Source organism: Dicentrarchus labrax, unplaced genomic scaffold, assembly GCF_905237075.1.
Source record: "Dicentrarchus labrax unplaced genomic scaffold, dlabrax2021, whole genome shotgun sequence".
NCBI classification, from domain to species: domain Eukaryota; kingdom Metazoa; phylum Chordata; class Actinopteri; family Moronidae; genus Dicentrarchus; species Dicentrarchus labrax.
Window position 1 is genome coordinate 823577 of NW_026136704.1, and position 21865 is coordinate 845441.

At 39.9% G+C, this 21865-nt stretch overlaps 2 protein-coding genes across 3 annotated transcripts; one reads left to right on the forward strand and one right to left on the reverse strand.

The window, feature by feature from the left end:
* Window positions 1–2401: 2401 nt before the first annotated feature.
* On the forward strand, window positions 2402–6800 carry LOC127362826 (transmembrane 4 L6 family member 5). 2 transcript variants are annotated; one of them, XM_051399077.1, is made up of 7 exons: window positions 2402–2423; window positions 3244–3420; window positions 4373–4441; window positions 5242–5294; window positions 5664–5888; window positions 5967–6159; window positions 6264–6800. In XM_051399077.1, the coding sequence occupies exons 2-7, from the start codon at window positions 3244–3246 to the stop codon at window positions 6282–6284; spliced, it is 738 nt and encodes a 245-aa protein (XP_051255037.1). In that variant the 5' UTR covers window positions 2402–2423; the 3' UTR covers window positions 6285–6800. The 2 variants fall into 2 exon arrangements, with proteins under 2 accessions (XP_051255037.1, XP_051255039.1); XM_051399079.1 differs by lacking the exon at window positions 5242–5294 and having other exon boundaries at window positions 5734–5888.
* Window positions 6801–10541: 3741 nt separating this feature from the next.
* On the reverse strand, window positions 10542–21591 carry LOC127362835 (protein phosphatase 1 regulatory subunit 14A). The gene is made up of 4 exons (XM_051399091.1): window positions 21128–21591; window positions 12232–12312; window positions 11902–11934; window positions 10542–11776 (listed from the first exon to the last, which is right to left on the reverse strand). Exons 1-4 carry the CDS (start codon window positions 21293–21295, stop codon window positions 11639–11641), a joined length of 420 nt encoding a protein of 139 aa, XP_051255051.1. The 5' UTR covers window positions 21296–21591; the 3' UTR covers window positions 10542–11638.
* Window positions 21592–21865: the final 274 nt, after the last annotated feature.

Here is a 21865-nt window from a genome sequence, read left to right on the forward strand (position 1 = left end):
TTCATTCTTCAATACTTTTAAAGAGAAATTATCAGTTTCTACTTTGTCTTCTGATCAAATTCATTTCCCTTTGAATTGAATCAATATCAGCTGTATTTTACAGATTAATCAAACAATCTGATAAAAGATTGACTGTAGCTGCTGAAAACTGAATGATTATAAGGTATATAAAGAGGAAGTGAGATTTTACAATCAATGATAATTATGTAACAATTATAATTAAAAAAAACTATATATATATATATATATATATATATATATATACCTTACTAATATTGGAACTAATAAATGCAGGGTCCCTAATAGAAAACCTGTCCCCTTTAAAAGCCGGCTGTGGCTCCACATTTTGACAAATAACAGCAGGTCTCCAATAGAGGCCTGGTCTGTAGTATAAAACCTGTTAAACCCAGCGGGTTGCTGCTTTAGGCCGTTTACGTCCACAGATATATAGATAGATATAGATATAAATATAATCTTTAACCTTGTGTCAGTATGATGCTGCACATCGTTGGATCAGTTCAATCCTTCATTTTACTGAAAATATAAACATTAAAGTTTAATGTTCATTCAGACTCAGCAGCGCTGTGAACAAGAGTCCAGATTATAATGTCCACTCCGTCCGTTCCTCCATTTTATTCCTTTAGTCCTTCACGGGCCATCAGAACAAAGTGTTCCATTAAATTAATCCCAGCTGTGAATATTATCATGTGAAGTCTGTTGCTTGCTGTCTGTTCACTGTCTGTACACTGGCTGCCGGAAATCTTCAGCTGCTGTAAAACCACATTCACATTCAGTGTCATGGCACTGGCACTGAGGAAAAAGTATGCCACAAAATTTACTGAACAAACTGAAGAGAAGCAGCAGTTAGAGAGTTTGTGCTGAAGGAGTTAAAGACCTGCCCCAAATACGCTGTTTCTCCGCATTTACCATAATGCTGAGAATACTTGTACACTCTAAATTTAAGTGCGGCTGATTTGACCACGGAGATCGCAGTCTACTAGCCTACTGTTTCTTCTACACAGCACCGTCCTGTAAATGACAACATCCGGTCTCAGAATATGAAACAACAGGCCTTTTTTCCATTTCTGTTTTCTAGTGATTTTATTTTTTGTTATATGAAATAGAAAATGAAAATCGAATCATTTTTTAAATTTCGCTCATCCCTTTTTGACCATGAAAAAGAAAAACGCCTTGTATTTCAATTTTAATTTTTGTATTTTAAAACGAAAATCAAATAACCACTCGTTTTCTGTTTTTTAATACCCGTTTCTGAAAGGAAAATCCAATGACCAAAACATACACGGACCTTAGAAGCTTTACGGTATATAATAACAATATTATGAAAAGTTATATTAATAACATTATTATTATATAATAACAATATTGTTATTATATAATATACATATATTATATAAATCGTTCTGAGGTTTTTTTGGTCCTGTGACCCTGAAGGACTGAATATTGATTATCAATCTATAGTCTTATCAGGTACTGATATTGATTTAAATATTGATTATCGGCCGATACAGAGTCTGTTAGGGTTAGATATGATGAAGGTCGTTGATCATAAATATCAGGTTGATAAACTTGATCAGATATCAATCATTCAAATTACAACTAACTCTGGACCAGGGTTAGGGTTCGTAATTTGGTTCTCGGTCCACTGAGACTAATGTGGATCAAACAACTGGACCAAGTTGAAATACTGCTTGAGGATCAGACCCCAGACCAGTGAACACGTCATCCTGCGGGTGGTTTCCCATGAGCCTTTGCTGTCCTCTGACTCACAGCTAGAATTAGAAGAACTGAAAATAGAGAAAAGATGAAGTGGACTCAGAGGTCAGTTCTCAGATCTGGATCTAAAGACAATTCCATGATCACCACGTTAACTGCCCCAGTGACCTTTGACCTCCCTCATGTAGTCTCTGAAAGTCCAGCGGTGTTCAGGTGTTCACATTTAGACCAGAACGTTGTTTCCCAGAATGCTTTGTTTTCTATTTATGGCCATCCTCAGGAACATCAAACCCCACTGCAGTGTTTGTTTGTTCTTTACTCTTTGTTTGTCATTCTATAACGTAATATATTTATACACAACAATACACACAGTCTCAGTCTTTAACCTTTAATGATGTTCATGCAGAGAGCTGGTGTCACTGCTGGTGCTTTGTTGAATTCTCATTATTATATTATATATTATATTATATACAGCTGTTGGTTGATCAATACAAACAGTGATCACAGTGAACACTTCTGTTAAATAAAATCAATTCTGCTGAAGGGCCATGGACACATTGATGTGGTTCGTCTGTCTGTCCGTCCTCACGCTGTACTTCCATATAAGGAAATGGGCGTGTCTCTAAGTGTTATAAATGTTTGTTCCTCAGACTGACTCTAAACGGGATCGTCTGTCTGTCCACAGCAGGGTGAGAGTTCAACATCATCATTATTATTTATATTATTAGTAGTATTAGTACTATTCCTTCTTTTCAAGAACTGAAATCAATCAATCAATATATTTGTTGATCAGAAACAGAAGATTCGTTGTGAATGTTTTATTTCTATTTTAAAGTGAATCTTTTTTTAAACGGTTAAAAAAAAGGTTCAAATTTTAACTCAATAATCCATCACATTGTGGATCATTAAGCAGCTGAAAGGAAATCAATATTGATCTATATCGATTGATGACAACCCCTGAAACCGGTAATTAATGTATTGATTGTAAATATTAAGTTTTTCATCTGATAATTCCTGAGATCAGTAATCAATATTCGGGTGTGTAATCGATCACGGACAAATTGATTGATACATTGATTGTAATCAGTAATCAGTTTTAAATTTATGATCAGGAAGTAACAGATTACATGTAACGTAATTGGGATATAAAATGAAGGTAACTATTCCATTACAGTCCAAACGTAATCTGATTACAGTTACATTTAATAAAAATGTGAATTATTATCAGGATTATAATTTTATTCATATAGGTTTTTATCTAAAGTCTCATTGTTCTGTTGTTTATTGATTACACTCTGATCAATACTTCTTATTGATATTTCTGTTCTCTTGTCTATATTTGCATATTTCATGTTGAGGTAATCTAAAAGTACCAGAGAGTAATCCAGTTACTATAATATTGTGATACTTGTATTACTGACCCAATGGGTGACTAGATTATAATTACAGTGAGTTTCAGCTGTTATTGATTATTGAGAATATTAATCACAGATTTCATTATCCTGACAGATGTGTGTGTCAAGGTGTCTGCAGTGTGTTGGCATTTCTCTGGTTCCCATGGCGACCATCTGCCTGCTGGCCAACATCCTGCTGCTGCTTCCAGAACTGAAGGTCCACTTCCTTTTGGAGGGTCATGTGACCAGAGAGGCAAAGTGGGCCACAGGTCTGTGGGGGTCCGGCTTCCTGGTACGTGTGTTCATATTCACTGTAATGGACGTCTTCCACAACAATGATATTTAATATATAGTAATAATAATATTTCATACATAATATTTCATATCATTTAAAGGGTGGACTATATATATATATATATATATAAACGTACAGTCGTCATCAGCCCAGAGACCAAAAGTCTGTTAACATGTTTAATATGGAGCCTCTAGTGGCTGTTAGAGGAACTGTAGGGTTTCAGCCACAGAGGTTTCTGGTTGGTGTCTGTGTGTGTGATGATTCACGTGCTGTATGTGATACATGCAGTGTGTGTGTGTCATGTGTATTTTGGTGTGTCACTTTAAAATGGTTCCTTAAATAAAATCTGCTGTTACATTCAATCCCTTAAAGTTCCAGTGTGTCACATTAATAGAATAATAATTCAATGTTTTCATTAATCAGCTGATAATAAGACCTTAGAATGAGCGAGCGGCTCCTCTGCTACGTTACTCAACTATAACTGAACACACTCTGATGCTAAGCTAACTTAGCTAACCTTTCATTTGCTGAGGCATTGTGGATGCAGCTTAACTGCCTCTCTGTAATTAATGTAGATAGATAGATAGATCGATAGATAGAAATAGTTTATTTATCCCAGAAGGGAAATTATAATGTTATAGCACCTGATTAAGAGTCAATTATTATTAGAAAGTCTTATTGCAGTGGGGAGGAACGATTTTCTATATTGTTCCTTAGAGCAGCGTGGTTGAATGAGTCTGTTGCTGAAGCTGCTCTTTAGCTTGTCCAGTGTTGTGTGGAGGGGGTGGGATGGATTGTTCATGATTGCCAGCAGTTTTGACATCATCCTCTCCTCCACCACCTCGTCCAGGTTGACAAGTGTAGAGCCAACAACAGACTCGGCCTTCTTAATATTGATATTGATCAATATCTATATTAAGTAATAACACTAATGTTTGTCTGATTTCAGCTTCTGTTTGGAGCTCGAGCGTTTGTGCAAAGCAGTAAAACCAGCGGCTGCTGTGCCTTCAGGGGTCAGGTGAGCTGATGGAGGTTTGTTGACCAGAAAATATCTGGACAAACATCTTTTTATTTTTCACTTGATTCTAAAAGAAATCTGACCTTTGTTATTCATTTAAACTTGGGTCAGGTGTTACAGATGTTGCATTAATTTGGAGCAATTATTGTTATGTGTGTGTGTGTGTGTGTGTTGTGTGTGTGTGTGTGTGTGTGTAATCACATCTGTAAATGTGTGAAATAATCTACAAATCTGTGTCAGAGTTGCAAATGTACTGAGATTTGTAAATATGTAGACTCATCTCTAAATGTATATATAGATCTGAAAATATGTTGGCAAATCTCTCCCACACACACACACACACACACACACACACAGATCAATACACACATTTACAGATGTGCCACAGCAGAACGTCTGTATTTCCAGTTCTTGGGTCAAATACTGAGACGGCTCAGCCACTAATATTATATTAACATTAATATGAATGTCTGCACTTACACAACACACACACATTTTTAAATATTTTTGCTACAATAACATCAGGTGCTACAGATGTTTCTCTGTGTATCACGATGTTGCATCTGGTGTTACAGATGTTTCTCTGTGTATCCAGATGTTGTGTCAGGTGGTACAGATGTTTCTCTGTGTATCACGATGTTGCATCTGGTGTTACAGATGTCTCTCTGTTTATCCAGATGTTGTGTCAGGTGGTACAGATGTTTCTCTGTGTATCCAGATGTTGCATCTGGTGTTACAGATGTTTCTCTGTGTATCCAGATGTTGCGTCAGGTGCTACAGATGTTTCTCTGTGTATCCAGATGTTGCGTCAGGTGCTACAGATGTCTCTCTGTGTATCCAGATGTTGCGTCAGGTGCTACAGAGGTTTCTATGTGTATCCAGATGTTGCATCAGGTGCTACAGAGGTTTCTCTGTGTATCCAGATGTTGCATCTGGTGTCACAGATGTTTCTCTGTGTATCCAGATGTTGCATCAGGTGCTACAGAGGTTTCTCTGTGTATCCAGATGTTGCATCTGGTGTCACAGATGTTTCTCTGTGTATCCAGATGTTGCGTCAGGTGCTACAGATGTTTCTCTGTGTATCCAGATGTTGCATCTGGTGTCACAGATGTTTCTCTGTGTATCCAGATGTTGCGTCAGGTGCTACAGATGTTTCTCTGTGTATCCAGATGTTGCATCTGGTGTCACAGATGTTTCTCTGTGTATCCAGATGTTGCGTCAGGTGCTACAGATGTTTCTCTGTGTATCCAGATGTTGCGTCAGGTGCTACAGATGTCTCTCTGTGTATCCAGATGTTGCGTCAGGTGCTGTACTCCTGTGTGTGTTTTCTGGCTGCTGGGATCTGCTGTCTGGTCAGTGCCACCGGTCTCTCTCAGGGTCCTCTTTGTCTCTACAACACCACCTCTGGTCCCACCTGGGGGGTCCCACTACAGCCCCTCCCAGACCGGTGAGACACACACACACACACACACACACACACGCAGACTGATGTGGACCAGGTCTAACCCTGGTCTCTCTTTTCCAGTCACGCAGGCTACCTGTACAACAGGACTCTGTGGTCTGGAGTGTGTCTGGAGCCCAGAGGTGTGGTTCAGTGGAATGTAGTCCTGTTCAGTGTGATGGGGGGCGCCAGCGGCCTGCAGACTCTCTTCTGTGGAGCCAACATCCTGAACTCACTGCTGGGCCTGGTCCTGGGTCAGGGATTCTGCCATAACAAGGTCTGTGTGGTCCAGTACTGCTGCGTTTGTGAGGCTAAATCTCAACCATTACAATGTGTGTGTGTGTGTGTGTGTGTGTGTGTGTGTGTGTGTGTGTGTTACAGGTCAGTCCAGCTTCAGTTTGAGGGACCATCAGGGCGGCCATCATGGATCCTGAATAACTTCACAATATAAAGCTATAAAGACTTTTATTATGGCAGGTTACAGAAAGTATTTCCTAGTCCAGGCTGTAAAAATAAAAGCACTGAAGCACTTTAGATTAAAATAACTTGAATAATTATTTAATGTCTAAATATGTTTAAATATTAATTATTGTTAGTTTTTCATATAAAATTCAATTCAATTCAATTCAATTTTATTTGTATAGCACCAATTCATAACAGAAGTTATCTCAGGACACTTTTCAAATAGAGCAGGTCTAGACCGAACTCTTTATAACATTATTTACAGAGACCCAACAGTACCACCATGAGCAAGACCTTGGAGACAAGGGCAAGGAAACACTGCCTGTTAAAAGGCAGAAACCTAGGACAGATCCTCCGGCTCTAGGTGGGTGGTCGTCTGTCTCGACCAGTTGGGGTGAGAGAGAGAGAGAGAGAGAGAGAGAGAGAGAGAGAGAGAGAGACAGACGGACAGACAGACAGGTGCACAGTAACAACATTATTGGCAATGGCAATCTAGCAGGACCATGGCAGGAGGCTCCACCAGGATCAATAAGAACCTGCGAGATGAGAAAGCACAAGAACTCCGGGGAAGAAGTGAAGTTAGTAACATGCATTAATGGGACATGAATGAGTGCAGAAAGAGAGAGGAAGAGAGGAGCTCAGTGCACCATGGGAAATCCCCTGATAGTCTAGGTCCATAGCAGCATAACTAAGCGATGGTTCAGGACTCACCTGATCCAGCCCTAACTATAAGCTTTATCAAAGAGGAATGTCTTAAGCCTACTCTTGAATGTGGTGAGGGTGTCTGCTCCTTTCCTACGAACCACAATAGATATCAAAGATAACTCCAAGATTCCTGACAGTGGTGCTAGAGGCCAAGTTAATGCCATCTAGAGTGACTATATCTTTAGACAATGAGTCTCTAAGGTTTTTGGGGCCAAGAACAAGAATTTCGTTTTTTTCTGAGTTTAACATCAGAAAATTGCAGGTCATCCAGGATTTTATGTCCTTAAGACATGTTTGTAATTTAGATAATTGATTAATTTCATTGGGTTTGATTGATAGATATAACTGCGTATCATCTGCATAACAGTGAAAGTTAATGGAGTGATTCCTAATAATGTTGCCTAAAGGGAGCATATATAAAGTAAATAGTATTGGTCCAAGTACAGAACCTTGTGGAACTCCATGACTAACTTTAGTATTTATGGAGGATTCATCGTTAACATGTACAAACTGAGAACGATCTGATAAGTATGACTTAAACCAGGTTAGGGCAGTTCCTTTAATGCCAATTTGATGCTCAAGTCTCTGTAAAAGAATATCATGGTCAATGGTGTCAAATGCAGCACTAAGATCTAATAATACAAGTACAGAGACAAGTCCATTGTCAGAAGCAGTCAGAAGGTCATTATTAACTTTAACCAGAGCTGTCTCTGTGCTATGATGAACTCTAAATCCTGACTTAAAATCCTCAAATAAACTATTGTTATGTAGAAAGTCACACAACTCTTTGGCGACTACTTTCTCCAGAATCTTAGAGAGGAACGGGAGGTTAGAAATCGGTCTATAGTTGGCTAAAACCCCTGGGTCAAGAGTAGACTTTTTAAGAAGGGGTTTAATTACAGCTACTTTAAAGGACTGTGGTACATATCCTGATAATAAAGAAAGATTAATCATATCCAGTAAAGAAGTGCCAATTAAAGGAACAACTTCTTTAAGCAGCCTAGTTGGGATCGGGTCTAATAGACAGGTTGATGGCTTCGATGAAGAAATGATTGAAGTTAACTGATGAAGCTAAGTTTACATTAGCAAAAGTCCCTGAACTTGGAGAGCTACTGATAACTGTTGATGGCAGTTGGTGATTAATTTTCTCTCTAATAGTAATAATTTTATTATAGAAGAAGCTCATGAAGTCATTGCTACTTAAGTTTATGGGGATATGTGGCTCAATAGAGCTGTGACTCTCTGTCAGCCTGGCTACAGTGCTGAAGAGGAACCTAGGGTTATTCTTATTTTCTTCTATTAGTGCTGAGTAATAGGCTCCTCTGGCATTACGGAGGGCCTTTCTATAAATCTTAAGATCATCTTGCCAATTTGAGCGATATTCTGATAATTTGGAAGAGCGCCATTTCCTTTCAGATTTCCTAGCTATTTGCTTTAACTGGCGGGTTTGGTGGTTATACCAAGGTGCTAGTCTCCTATGTTTTAATAATTTCCTTTTTATAGGAGCGATAGAGTCTAATGTTGATCGTAGTGAGCCTGTAGCACTATCGACAAGATTATCAATTTCAGAGGGACTAAAGTTGTTATAGGACTCTGTTAAATTCAGACATGGCATTGAATTAAACACTGAAGGAATCTCCTCCTTAAATTTAGCTACAGCACTGTCAGATAGACATCTGCTGTAGGAAGTTTTGCCTAATGGCTTATAATCTAATAGTATGAATTCAAAAGTTACTAAATAATGGTCAGATAGGAAAGGATTATGTGGGAAGACTATTAAATGTTCAATATCAATGCCATATGATAAAACAAGGTCAAGAGTGTGATTAAAACAATGAGTTGGTTTATTTACACTCTGACAGAAGCCAATTGAGTCTATTAATGATATAAATGCATTACTAAGGCTGTCATTGTCAACATCCACATGAATATTAAAATCACCTACAATAATTACTTTATCTGATTTAAGGACTAAGCTTGATAGAAACTCTGAAAATTCAGATATAAAATCAGAGTACGGTCCAGGAGCGCGGTACACTATAACAAATAGAACTGGCTGCAGTGTTTTCCAGTTTGGGTGAGAAAGGCTAAGAACAAGGCTTTCAAATGAATTATAATTTAGTTTAGGTTTAGGGTCCATTAAAACGCTCGAATCATATATAGCTGCTACTCCACCTCCTCGGCCAGTGCCTCGAGGAATGTGAGTATTAATATGACTGGGGGGGGGGGTGTCTGCCTCCCGAACCACAAAAGCAGAATTATATATAACGATCAATGTACAGTAGTGTTTGATAAATATTGATAGGAATATTAATTTAGATGATTGATTCTGTAACTAATGATAGATCTATTTATATTGTTTTACTGATTGATGTTCTTGTATTCTTCTTATATTACAGTGTCTGAGTATTCAGAAAAGCGCTTTTTAAATAAAATGTATGATTATTATTATTATTATTACAATAAACACGTTATTTATTAATGTATCTTCACAATAATGTTCTTTCTAATAAAATGTTGATTTTGTTTCTTATTGTTTTATTTTCATCAGTTCAGTAGAAAATGTTTAAAGTGGCAGAAACTCTGCAGTCCAGAACCACATGGACACACTGTTAATTAATCATTAATAATAATAATAATAATTTATAACAATAATTAATAAGTTCATTCAAGCATTGTGGCTGAAATCACAAAATATTATTATTATTATATTGATCTTATGCAGTTTTACTATTACAGTTTATATGTATTCTTATATTAGTGCATTGATTAGGTTATTACTTTATTACAGTTTATGTTTTTATCACACATTCAGATCAGTTGTAGTTGAACCTAATTAACCTTTTTATTGTTGTTTAATTGTATTAATATGAATCAGCAGTGAGCAGCTGTCGGGGAGCAACTTAAGCGTCGTGTATACTCACTGTTCCTGACCTGTAGCGCGACAATGTGACGTCACAGGAGCGCCGTAACTATTTAAACTTGCGCGTGGTGGTCGCGACACTAGTTGCAGTCTTCTCCTGAACAGAGGTGTTGCAACTGAGGAAAGGCTACCGACTTTGCTATTTCTACGCACTAGAAGAAGAAGAAAAAGGGTTTTGGTTTTTTTTCCCCAAATCGGTCGCAGAGGTTCTTCCAAATTTTCTGGCATATGGCCTCCTCTTTTCCAATTATTTTAGGATGTGGATCCACAACATGAATATATTATTATTATTATTATGATGTAATGGTGAATCACATGTATTATAGTAGAATGATGTTGGAGGGTGAAACCAGCAGAGGGCGCTCTGAGTCCGTCTGTCAGCCACTTCCTGTTCTCTGCAGGAGTCCAAACGTCAACCCAACAGTGTTAGTGCCTTGCTGTGTGTGCAGTCACTTTCTTCTTCTACTGGAACTTCTGACAACAACATTTGGACTACAACTTTCCTAAAGGATAACAACAACAACAACAACAACAACAACAACAACAACAATAATAATCTGAAGGAGTCATTGTTTCAAATGCAAACATTTATTTTAAAATTTACAAACAGTGAAGGACTCTTCAGGAGACCCAGAGAACCAGAGAGCAGGAGAACCAGGAGAACCAGGAGACCCATGAGGACAGAAGAACCAGAGAACCAGAGAACAAGAGAACAGGAGAACCAGAGAACAGGAGACCCAGAGAACAGGAGACCCAGAGAACCAGAGAACAGGAGAACCAGATAACCAGAGAACAGGAGAACCAGAGAATCAGAGAACCAGAGAACAAGAGAACCAGGAGCCCCAGGAGAACCAGAGAACCAGGAGACCCATGAGGACAGGAGAACCAGAGAACAGCAGAATCAGAGAACAGGAGACCCAGAGAACCAGGAGACCCAGGAGAACCAGAGAACAGGAGAACCAGGAGAACCAGGAGACCCAGAAAACCAGAGAACACTCTCTGTGTCTTGTCTCTCTCTCTTTTCCTTGCTACTGTCTCCAAGGTCTTGCTCAGGTGGGAACTGTTGAGTCTCTGTAAATAATGTTATAAGGAGTTTGCTCTATTAGAAAAGTGTCCTGAGATAACTTCTGTTATGAATTGGCGCTATACAAATGAATTGAATTAAAGAATACACACAGTGGGGTTGTATCTCAGTATCTTTCTTCTGTGAAGTAAATTCTCCAATAGAACAATGGCCACGCGTCAGGAACAAGAAGAATGTTACTGCTGTATGGGCTGATAACAGCAGTGCCGTTGTTGGTAGTGTGAAGGAGGGCTGTCCACACTGATATCATATCAGTTATGTTTACACTGCAAACAGGCAGAAACCAGAAGAACGACTCTGTCGCCTGAAGGACTTCAAACACCAACAGTGGCAATTAGTTTGCGGTAAAAACTGTGAGTTTCACTTCTGAAGCCTAATCAAAGCAGGAAGTGATCAATAATGGACGCAGTGAGCGACATCATTATTAAAGTCCCTTCAGTGTCTCAGATCAACTTTAACCAGCTGATAAAAGATTGATTCTGGTTGTCTGATTGGATAGACTCATTCGAGGTGTTTGCAGGTGTGGTTGTTTTTCTGTCCACTGCCTCCAGTAGGAGGTAAGGATCATCTACGCTTGCTGTCTCAGTGCAGCACCTCCTGGTCTGCTGATCCAGGGCGGGTGGGGTAGATGTGGAGCTGAGGGAGGTCGATGCCGTCGTTATGCAGATCCTCCTGCTTCTGTAAACCCTGAAGTTTTAACAGCAGCTCGCTGATGAAGACCTGCCGGGACCAAGGACACATTTACAGGCTGAGAACGTTCCGTCATACTTATTTTGTTACATATAACAAATTCATCAGCAGCTGAGGTTCAGTTTGAACTCTCTGGTTCTGGTTCTGGTTCTCACCTCTGGACTGCTTATACAGGAGTGGAAAATCTCCTGAAAGACAAAGAGACACTGTGAGACAGACAGACAGACAGTGAGAGGGACAGAGAGTGAGACAGACAGACAGACAGACAGACAGTGAGTGAGACAGACAGACAGTGAGACGGACAGTCAGACAGAGACAGACAGACAGTCAGACAGAGAGAGACAGACAGTCAGACAGACAGACAGACAGAGAGGCTGTGAGACAGACAGGCAGACAGTCAGACAAACGGTGAGACAGACAGACAGACAGTGAAACAGACAGACAGACAGACAGTGAGACAGACAGACAGACAGACAGACAGCTACCTGCAGTCTCTGTGTTCTCTCCTCGTCTGACTTCAGGTCCAGCAGTTCATCAATGTTCACCTCCTCTGGCATCTCCTCCTCCTGAACAACAATCAGAAATGGGTTAGGGTTAGGGTTAACATAGATTATCGATCATAGATCATTGTTATCAGTTAATGTTGGCAGGTCTGAGACCAGTTGTTGGAACCATTAGTCAGCTGAGGATTAATCATTGACTGTTTATATAATGACAGTAATGACCAGCAGGGGGAGCTCCACTGGCTGCAATATAAACTGATCCCATTCACTGTAATGGAGAATGAGCTCAGTAAACAGTTTCCTGATGAGTTTCTGGTCTCAGTCTCTAGTTTCAGTCTTCTTCCATACAGCATGATGTTCATTTAGTAACTGATGGTCCCATTTAGAGTAAAACAGACCATAAAGCAGGGTATGCTTTAGGGCGGGGCTACCTTGTGATTGACAGCTCATTCTCAGTAAGTCCGTCCAGCTCAACGCACCAAACTCAGATCAAACTGTCAAACAGTGCTGATCAGATATGGATCCAGATTCTGTTGTTGACTATTTCTCTCCTCAAATCTGTTACCAGAAAGAGAGCTAACGTTGCTCTACGATACAGAGAGCTAACGTAGTAAGCAGTGAGTTGAGCAGCCAATGTGGTGTTCAGAGGATGAAGGACGTCTGCTGTCAGATATATTGATCACATATTGATTTTGTGAACAGTATTCAGTAGACAGTGTTTAAACATATAAAAGAACAAAAGGGCTGAAGAACACAGATGGGGCATTTTCAACTCCTCCCCCTCCTCCTCCACACACACACACACACACACACACACACAGATTGTCTTCATCAATCAATATGTCCATTAACAGTCTCCTCCTCCTCTTCCTCTCTCTCCTTTACTGAATGTCTCACATTCATTTTTATATTTAACACTTAACAAATTCAAAGTTTTTTTAATATTAAAATCAATAATCAGAGTTGATCAATATAAACCGCGTTCAGTTCTTCTTCTGTCAACATAATGAATGTTTCTGTTGCCATGGTGATCTGACCTCTGCAGATGGGTCTCTGACAGGAAGTGAGATCATTAATGCATATTAGATGGATGTAAAGCAATAACTCCACCCTCCCTGGAGGTTCAGGCTCGTGTATCAAACCCACTGAGGACAAGGAAGCAGATAAATGAATGAAGCTCAGTGTGGTGGACTCTGGCCGTCGCCATCTTGGCTCCACCCAAACTCCACCTCTGGGGGAGGTGAATGAAGCCAGCTGTTACTCACAGCAGCCGCACCCTCAATCAGATTCTATTATTATTATTATTATTATTATTAATCAGACATTTTATTATTATTATTATTAATAATCAGACACTTTATTATTATTATTATTATTAATTAGTTACCGTTACTGTCATTAAAGGAGTTGTACAGGTTAATAATGGCTGACTCACTGCTGCAGCCTCTGGTGGATGCTAGAGGAACTGCAGCTTTTATATAATTATATCTAATAATGTCACATTCAGCAGTATTCAGTAGTATTTAGTTCTAACCTCCCCTTCCTCTCTAAGATTCTGGAGAAAGTAGTCGCCAAAGAGTTACGTGACTTTCTACATAACAATAGTTTATTTGAGGATTTTCAGTCAGGATTTAGAGTTCATCACAGCACAGAGACAGCTCTGGTTAAAGTTAATAATGACCTTCTGATTGCTTCAGACAATGGACTTGTCTCTGTACTTGTATTATTAGATCTTAGTGCTGCATTTGACACCATTCAATTCAATTCAATTCAATTTTATTTGTATAGCGCCAATTCATAACAGAAGTTATCTCAGGACACTTTTCAAAGAGAGCAGGTCTAGACCGAACTCTTTAAAACATTAATTACAGAGACCCAACAGTACCACCAATAAGCAAGCACTTGGCGACAAGGGCAAGGAAAAACTGCCTGTTAAAAGGCAGAAACCTAGGACAGATCCTTCGGCTCTAGGTGGGTGGTCGTCTGTCTCGACCAGTTGGGGTGAGAGAGAGAGAGAGAGAGAGAGAGTGAGAGACAGACAGACAGGTGCACAGCAACAACAGTATTGGCAATGGCAATCTAGCAGGACCATGGCAGGAGGCTCCACCAGGATCGATAAGAACCTGCGAGACGAGAAAGCACAAGAACTCCGGGGAAGAAGTGAAGTTAGTAACATGCATTAATGGAACATGAATGAGTGCAGAAAGAGAGAGGAAGGGAGGAGCTCAGTTCACCATGGGAAATCCCCAGATAGTCTAGGCCTATAGCAGCATAACTAAGGGATGGTTCAGGACTCACCTGATCCAGCCCTAACTATAAGCTTTATCAAAGAGGAATGTTTTAAGCCTACTCTTGAATGTGGTGAGGGTGTCTGCCTCCCGAACCACAACTGGAAGCTGGTTCCACAGGAGAGGAGCTTGGTAACTGAAGGCTCTGGCTCCTGTTCTACTTTTAGAGACTATAGGAACCACAAGTAGCCCAGCATTCAGAGAACGCAGTGTTCTAGAGGGGTAATAGGGTACTATGGGCTCTTTAAGATATGAAGGGGCCTGACCATGAAGAGCTTTATAGGTGAGGAGGAGGATTTTAAATTCTATTCTACATTTTACAGGGAGCCAATGCAGAGAAGCTAGTACAGGAGAGATGTGATCTCTTTTTCTAGTTCCTGTCAGTACTCGTGCTGCAGTGTTCTGAATTAATTGGAGTGTTTTAATGGACTTATTGGGGCAACCTGATAATAAAGAGTTGCAGTAATCCAGCCTTGAAGTAACAAATGCATGGAATAGTTTTTCTGCATCTGTCTGTGATAGTATGTGTCTAATTTTTGTAATATTACGTAAATGAAAGAAGGCAGTCCTAGAGGTCTGCTTTATGTGGGAGTTAAATGACAAATCCTGATCAAAGATAACTCCAAGATTCCTGACAGTGGTGCTAGAGGCCAAGGTAATGCCATCTAGAGTAACTATATCTTTAGACAATGAGTCTCTAAGGTTTTTGGGGCCAAGAACAAGAATTTAACATCAGAAAATTGCAGGTCATCCAGGATTTTATGTCCTTAAGACATGTTTGTAATTTAGATAATTGATTAATTTCATCGGGCTTGATTGATAGATATAACTGCGTATCATCTGCATAATAGTGAAAGTTAATGGAGTGAGTCCTAATAATGTTGCCTAAAGGGAGCATATATAAAGTAAATAGTATTGGTCCAAGTACAGAACCTTGTGGAACTGCATGACTAACTGTAGTATTTACTGAAGATTCATCGTTAACATGTACAAACTACGAGCGATCTGATAAATATGACTTAAACCAGCTTAGTGCGGTTCCTTTAATGCCAATTTGATGCTCAAGTCTCTGTAAAAGAATATCATGGTCAATGGTGTCAAATGCAGCACTAAGATCTAATAATACAAGTACAGAGACAAGTCCATTGTCAGAAGCAGTCAGAAGGTCATTATTAACTTTAACCAGAGCTGTCTCTGTGCTGTGATGAACTCTAAATCCTGACTGAAAATCCTCAAATAAACTATTGTTATGTAGAAAGTCACACAACTCTTTGGCGACTACTTTCTCCAGAATCTTAGAGAGGAAGGGGAGGTTATAAATCGGTCTATAGTTGGCTAAAACCCCTGGGTCAAGAGTGGGCTTTTTAAGAAGGGGTTTAATTACAGCTACTTTAAAGGACTGTGGTACATATCCTGATAATAAAGAAAGATTAATCATATCCAGTAAAGAAGTGCCAATTAAAGGAACAACTTCTTTAAGCAGCCTAGTTGGGATCGGGTCTAATAGACAGGTTGATGGCTTCGATGAAGAAATGATTGAAGTTAACTGATGAAGATGGATAGCAGAAAAACAGTCTAAATATATATCTAAGTTTACATTAGCAAAAGTCCCTGAACTTGGAGAGCTACTGATAACTGTTGATGGCAGTTGGTGATTAATTTTCTCTCTAATAGTAATAATTTTATTATAGAAGAAGCTCATGAAGTCATTGCTACTTAAGTTTATGGGGATATGTGGCTCAATAGAGCTGTGACTCTCTGTCAGCCTGGCTACAGTGCTGAAGAGGAACCTAGGGTTATTCTTATTTTCTTCTATTAGTGCTGAGTAATAGGATCCTCTGGCATTATACTAATCTGGAATAACTAAACATTTAACACACTGAGCAGGACAGAGGAGAGGGACAGGAAGAAGCCATAGCTAACTGCTAATGTTACTGAAGCTAGCGTGTATGAAAAACTTTGAAAATAGTGAAAAGTCGCTAAAAGAAGGAGTAACTCCAAGTGCTTAGGTAGAACTAGTCTACGTTTAAATGTTAAGCGGGAAAATAACCGCTGTAACGAGTAAAACTAATTTAGATTTAGCGTTCACTGACAGAGCTACATCACCAGACAGTGTACACAGAGCAGGAAGTAAAGCGGAAATGAGTCAGTACGCTTACCGTAGCACGTGAAAGAAATGGTCATTGACCATGATATTCTTTTACAGAGACTTGAGCATCAAATTTGGCATTAAAGGAACCCGCACTAAGCTGGTTTAAGTCATATTTATCAGATCGTTCGCAGTTTGTACACGTTAACGATGAATCTTCCAAAAGACCTCGATTTTTGAGCCACGGTTCGGTTCATACCGTGGTTCTCCCAGTTTCCCCATTTTGCAGAGAAACAGAGAGAGAGAGATGTTATCTGATATTACATTAAGCGGATATGGCAGAAATCTTACATTACGGAGCGTCAGTGAACGCACCACTGCAGATGTCACTCACTAACATTAGTTTCGGTTTGGACCCACATGCGGTGCACTTGAAAACTGAATCATGGGTGAGTTTATGAAACGTACTGCTGATGGAGAAAGTCAGCAGAGACACACACAGGGAGAGAGAGACAGAAAGAGGCGGAGCAAGAGGGCGTGTTTGCCGTGAGTGACCAGAGGTCCAGGCTAGGTGTGTGTGCTGTGTGTGAATGTGGGGAGAAGAGAACGGGAGCAGATTAAAGTGGTAAATAAACACTAAAATAAGGACGAAAATAACCTAGAATAACCTACTGTCAATACAAATACGATATAGACGTACACCGCTACCACCCCACGGGTCGCCGCCACCGCTGCAGTTACACTGTCTGAACGAGAGCTCAACGGTCCAGGGAGCGAGTGTGTCGTGGTTCTGTCTCTCGGATCGGCGACACGAGACCGTGGACTTTTGTGTCGCGATTTCGGTCTCGGTTTCAGAACCGTTACAGCCCTAACAGTTAGTCATGGAGTTCCACAAGGTTCTGTACTTGGCCCATACTATTTACTTTATATATGCTTCCCTTAGGCAACATTATTAGGAATAACTCCATTAACTTTCAATGCTATGCAGATGATACCCAGTTATAACTATCACTCAAGCCCGATGAAATTAATCGATTATCTAAATTACAAACATGTCGTAAGGACATAAAATCCTGGATGAGCTGCAATTTTCTGATGTTAAACTCAGAAAAAAACAATTTTTTTTACTGTTCCTCCTTGGTTAGTGGGCAGTGTACGAGACAAGCACATAAATGCTGATGATTGGCTGAGGTTGAGTAAAATTTCATGGTAAGCCAATCAGAGGTAGAGTTGGGCAGGTGTTCGAAAGCACGCATAGTCGGACACACAGCGAACAACAACAAACGAGTCAGTCAACATATCTACAATTGTAGACAATTGTCTGAAGTTTTTTTTGTTTTATTTGCACTACAAAGAGTGTATATATTTGTTATTTATTTTTGGTATAGTGCTTAACAAGCATAATTTAATTTTGCCCAGTTGTGGCCTGTTGAGGGGCAATAAATATCAAAGTTCCAAAACATCTATTGTGTTATTTGTATCGATCCACTATATAAACATAATATCTACATACATAGCATTTGATTGGAGGTTAGTCTCACTTTGTCCCACAGCAACATTAAAATAGTTTAGATTTGTGTACATTGTTTCTGTTAATAATGTATTGTATTAAGTGTCCATTTCATTATAATATTCAGATTTATCATAAATAATTGAACATGCACATGTATTTTAAGTTGCCTTAAAGGGTGGAGGTGGGGTCACATTTGAGCATTTAAAAATGAACTTGTAACGTACTAGTAACACAATAGTTACTATCTGAAGTAACTAGTTACATTTATAATTTGTAACTGACTAACTAATTTAGTTACTTTTTGGAAGAAGTAACTAGTAACTGTAACTAATTACTTTTTTAAAAGTAACTTGCCCAACACTGCTAAAGATATAGCTACTCTAGATGGCATTAACTTGGCCTCTAGCACCACTGTCAGGAATCTTGGAGTTATCTTTGATCAGGACGTGTCATTTAACTCCCACATAAAGCAGACCTCTAGGACTGCGTTTCATTAGTCGTTCAACATGCCCTCGTTCACTTGCCCTCGGCACTTGCCCTCGGGGGAATCCCCGCCGCCATCATAAGTGTCATTCCAATTGTCTGGAAAACTGAAGTGAACTTGGTCAGATGGACCCTCGGAGGGCTGAGGGAGCGAGTGAACAACGATGGTCACTCCGAGGTGGATATCACCCACAATGCATTGCAGTTTACGTCATTGCCGCTATAACGCCTACCGCTGCCAATGAGTAGACTCCAAGGTCAAGTGCGTTTCATTTAAATCCCCCGCTCTTCCCCCGCCCATTTTCCCTACGCGCTCCAAGTGGCCTCCGTGCAACGTATGCTGTTACGTCATAACGAGGGCTGAGGGTAAGTGAACGAGGGGAAGTGGAACTACTAATGAAACGCAGCCATGGACTGCCTTCTTTCATTTACATAATATTACAAAAAATAGACACATCCTATCACAGACAGATGCAGAAAAAGTAATCCATGCATTTGTTACTTCAAGGCTGGATTACTGCAACTCCTTATTATCAGGCTGCCCCAATAAGTCCACTTACACTGCGTTCTCTTACATTTAAGAGTAGGCTTAAGACATTCCTCTTTGATAAAGCTTATAGTTAGGGCTGGATCAGGTGAGTTCTGAACCATCCCTTAGTTATGCTGCTATAGGCCTAGACTATCGGGGGATTTCCCATGGTGCACTGAGCTCCTCCCTTCCTCTCTCTTTCTGCACTCATTTATGTTCCATTAATGCAGTACTTCTCAAAAAGTGGGGCTCTGACAGGTGTAAAAAGAAAAACGGAGGCGGCGTCAGAGGCAAGAACAGCAAGTGATGGTAACCGGCATAAACCTAATGAGAGCAGGAAATATGACGAAGCCTACATAGCCCTGGGTTTACCGTGAATACGGTCGGAAATGAGGAAAGACCTGTGTGTGTTTAATGTTTAAAAACTCTGGCAGCAGACAGCATGAAACCAAACTAATTAAGACGGCACTTGGAGACCTTACACCCAGTTATGTCAATAAGCCACTGGACTTTTTTCATCGAAAACTCGATGAGTATCGCCAACAGGCCGGTCATTTAGTGAGCGGCGCATCAGTAAATAAAAACGCACCGTTAGCCTCGTACAAACACCACCACATCGCCCACACAATAGCAGAGGAGCTAATGCTCCGGCAGCATTGGACATGGTCACAATCATAGGTGAGGAAAGTGCTGAGACACTGAATACTGTCCCTCTGTCCAATGACACGATCGGGAGACGTATATTTGAAATTTCAGACAACCTCCAAAAACAACTCACAGAACATCTAACAGACAAATGTTAAATATAAACAATATTGTTGCAAATTTTGCGCAAAAAAAACAACAACAAATGTTAAAAAGTCATATACCTTTTTGAAAAGGAATAAGCTGATGAAGCTGACAAGTGACCAATGTTTACAGTTTAAAAAAGTTTTGAATGTTACTGTGTTTAGTGTATAAAAATGCACATCCCTGTGAATCATTTGCACTTTTTTGAGAATCACACCGACTGAGCAGTCTTGTTTAAATGTTACAAATTGAGATAATAAACTGAACTTGGAAATTGTTTTTAGTTGTTGCAGATTTTATCTCAGCTCATTTTATGAATTCATTTTGATAATCAGGTGATTGTATGCAGAATGCTGGTGCCAGCAACTCATACAGTGGTTTGTACAGATAAATAAATATTATCAGTTTCTCAATAGTATCAAAATTCAGGGGGGGCGTGAAAAAAATTCTGTCCTCTAGGGGGGGCATGACAGAAAATAATTGAGAACCACTGCATTAATGCATGTTACTAACTTCACTTCTTCCCCGGAGTTCTTGTGCTTTCTCGTCTCACAGGTTCTTATTGGTCCTGGTGGAGCCTCCTGCCATGGTCCTGCTAGATTGCCATTGCCAATATCACTGATATTATTATTATTATTATTATTATTATTATTATTATTACTACAGTTACTATTATTACTATTGTCACTGCTCATTGTCCCCCATCGTTGCTGTCATCGTCATCATCTTCTTCATGTTCATCATCATCAGTCACTACTATTAGTGTAGTTGTTGCTGCTGTTGTTGCTGTGCACCTGTCTGTCTGTATCTCTCGCTCTCTGTGTGTCTCTCTCTCTCTCTCTCTCTCTCTCTCTCTCTCTCTCTCTCTCTCACCCCAACTGGTCGAGACAGACGACCACCCACCTAGAGCCGGAGGATCTGTCCTAGGTTTCTGCCTTTTAACAGGCAGTTTTTCCTTGCCCTTGTCTCCAAGGTCTTGCTCATGGTGGTACTGTTGGGTCTCTGTAATTAATGTTAAAGAGTTCGGTCTAGACCTGCTCTATTTGAAAAGTGTCCTGAGATAACTTCTGTTAGGAATTGGTGCTATACAAATAAAATTGAATAAAATGGAATTGAATTGAATTGAATTGAATTGAATTGAATTGAATGGTATTCAGCAGTATTCAGTAGTACTCAGCAGTACTCACCCGGCCCCTGTACAACCGGTCCAGTCCACAGTCGATCCACTTCTCCACGTCAAGCCTCCTCTGCAGCTCCGTCCGGTTGTATTTGACGGTGATCCGGGCCTGCCGCCGCTGTAGACCCTGACCCGGAGCCACCTTACTGACCCGCCGCCCCACCCGGTTAGCCGCCATCAGGACCCACCAGACCCGGACCACGACAGTCTGCCTCAGGGAGGACCCCCAAAGAATCCCTCAAACCGGATCAAATACTGAGAAGTCTGATTTTAATATTTCACAGTTAATAATAATAATAATAATAATAATAATAATAATAGAGTAATAATACATCAGGGTCCTGTCGAGTGGACCTGTGTCGGTGCCTCGCGTGCAGACTGAGTGAACCCGGGCAGGGCGGGTACCACGCTGCTGGTGCTGCATTCAGGTGCTGTCTGTATTTCTGAGAGCTGCAGACAGTCAGAGACAGTGATTCAACTGTTTTTATATTTGACATCAAGTATCAAAATATTACCGATATATCAGTTATCTATCAGTTATCTATCGGTGGGAACTAATCACTGATCAAACATCCTGATGATGCTTTTCACATTCTGTATGAATAAATAATAAAATATAATAATAACAGACACAAGCAGTGCTTTCAGACTATATTATTGTTATTGTTATTATTGTTATTATTATTATTATTATTATTATAATTATTATGTGATTATGACATTTACGAGGGGATGTTGAATGCAGCAT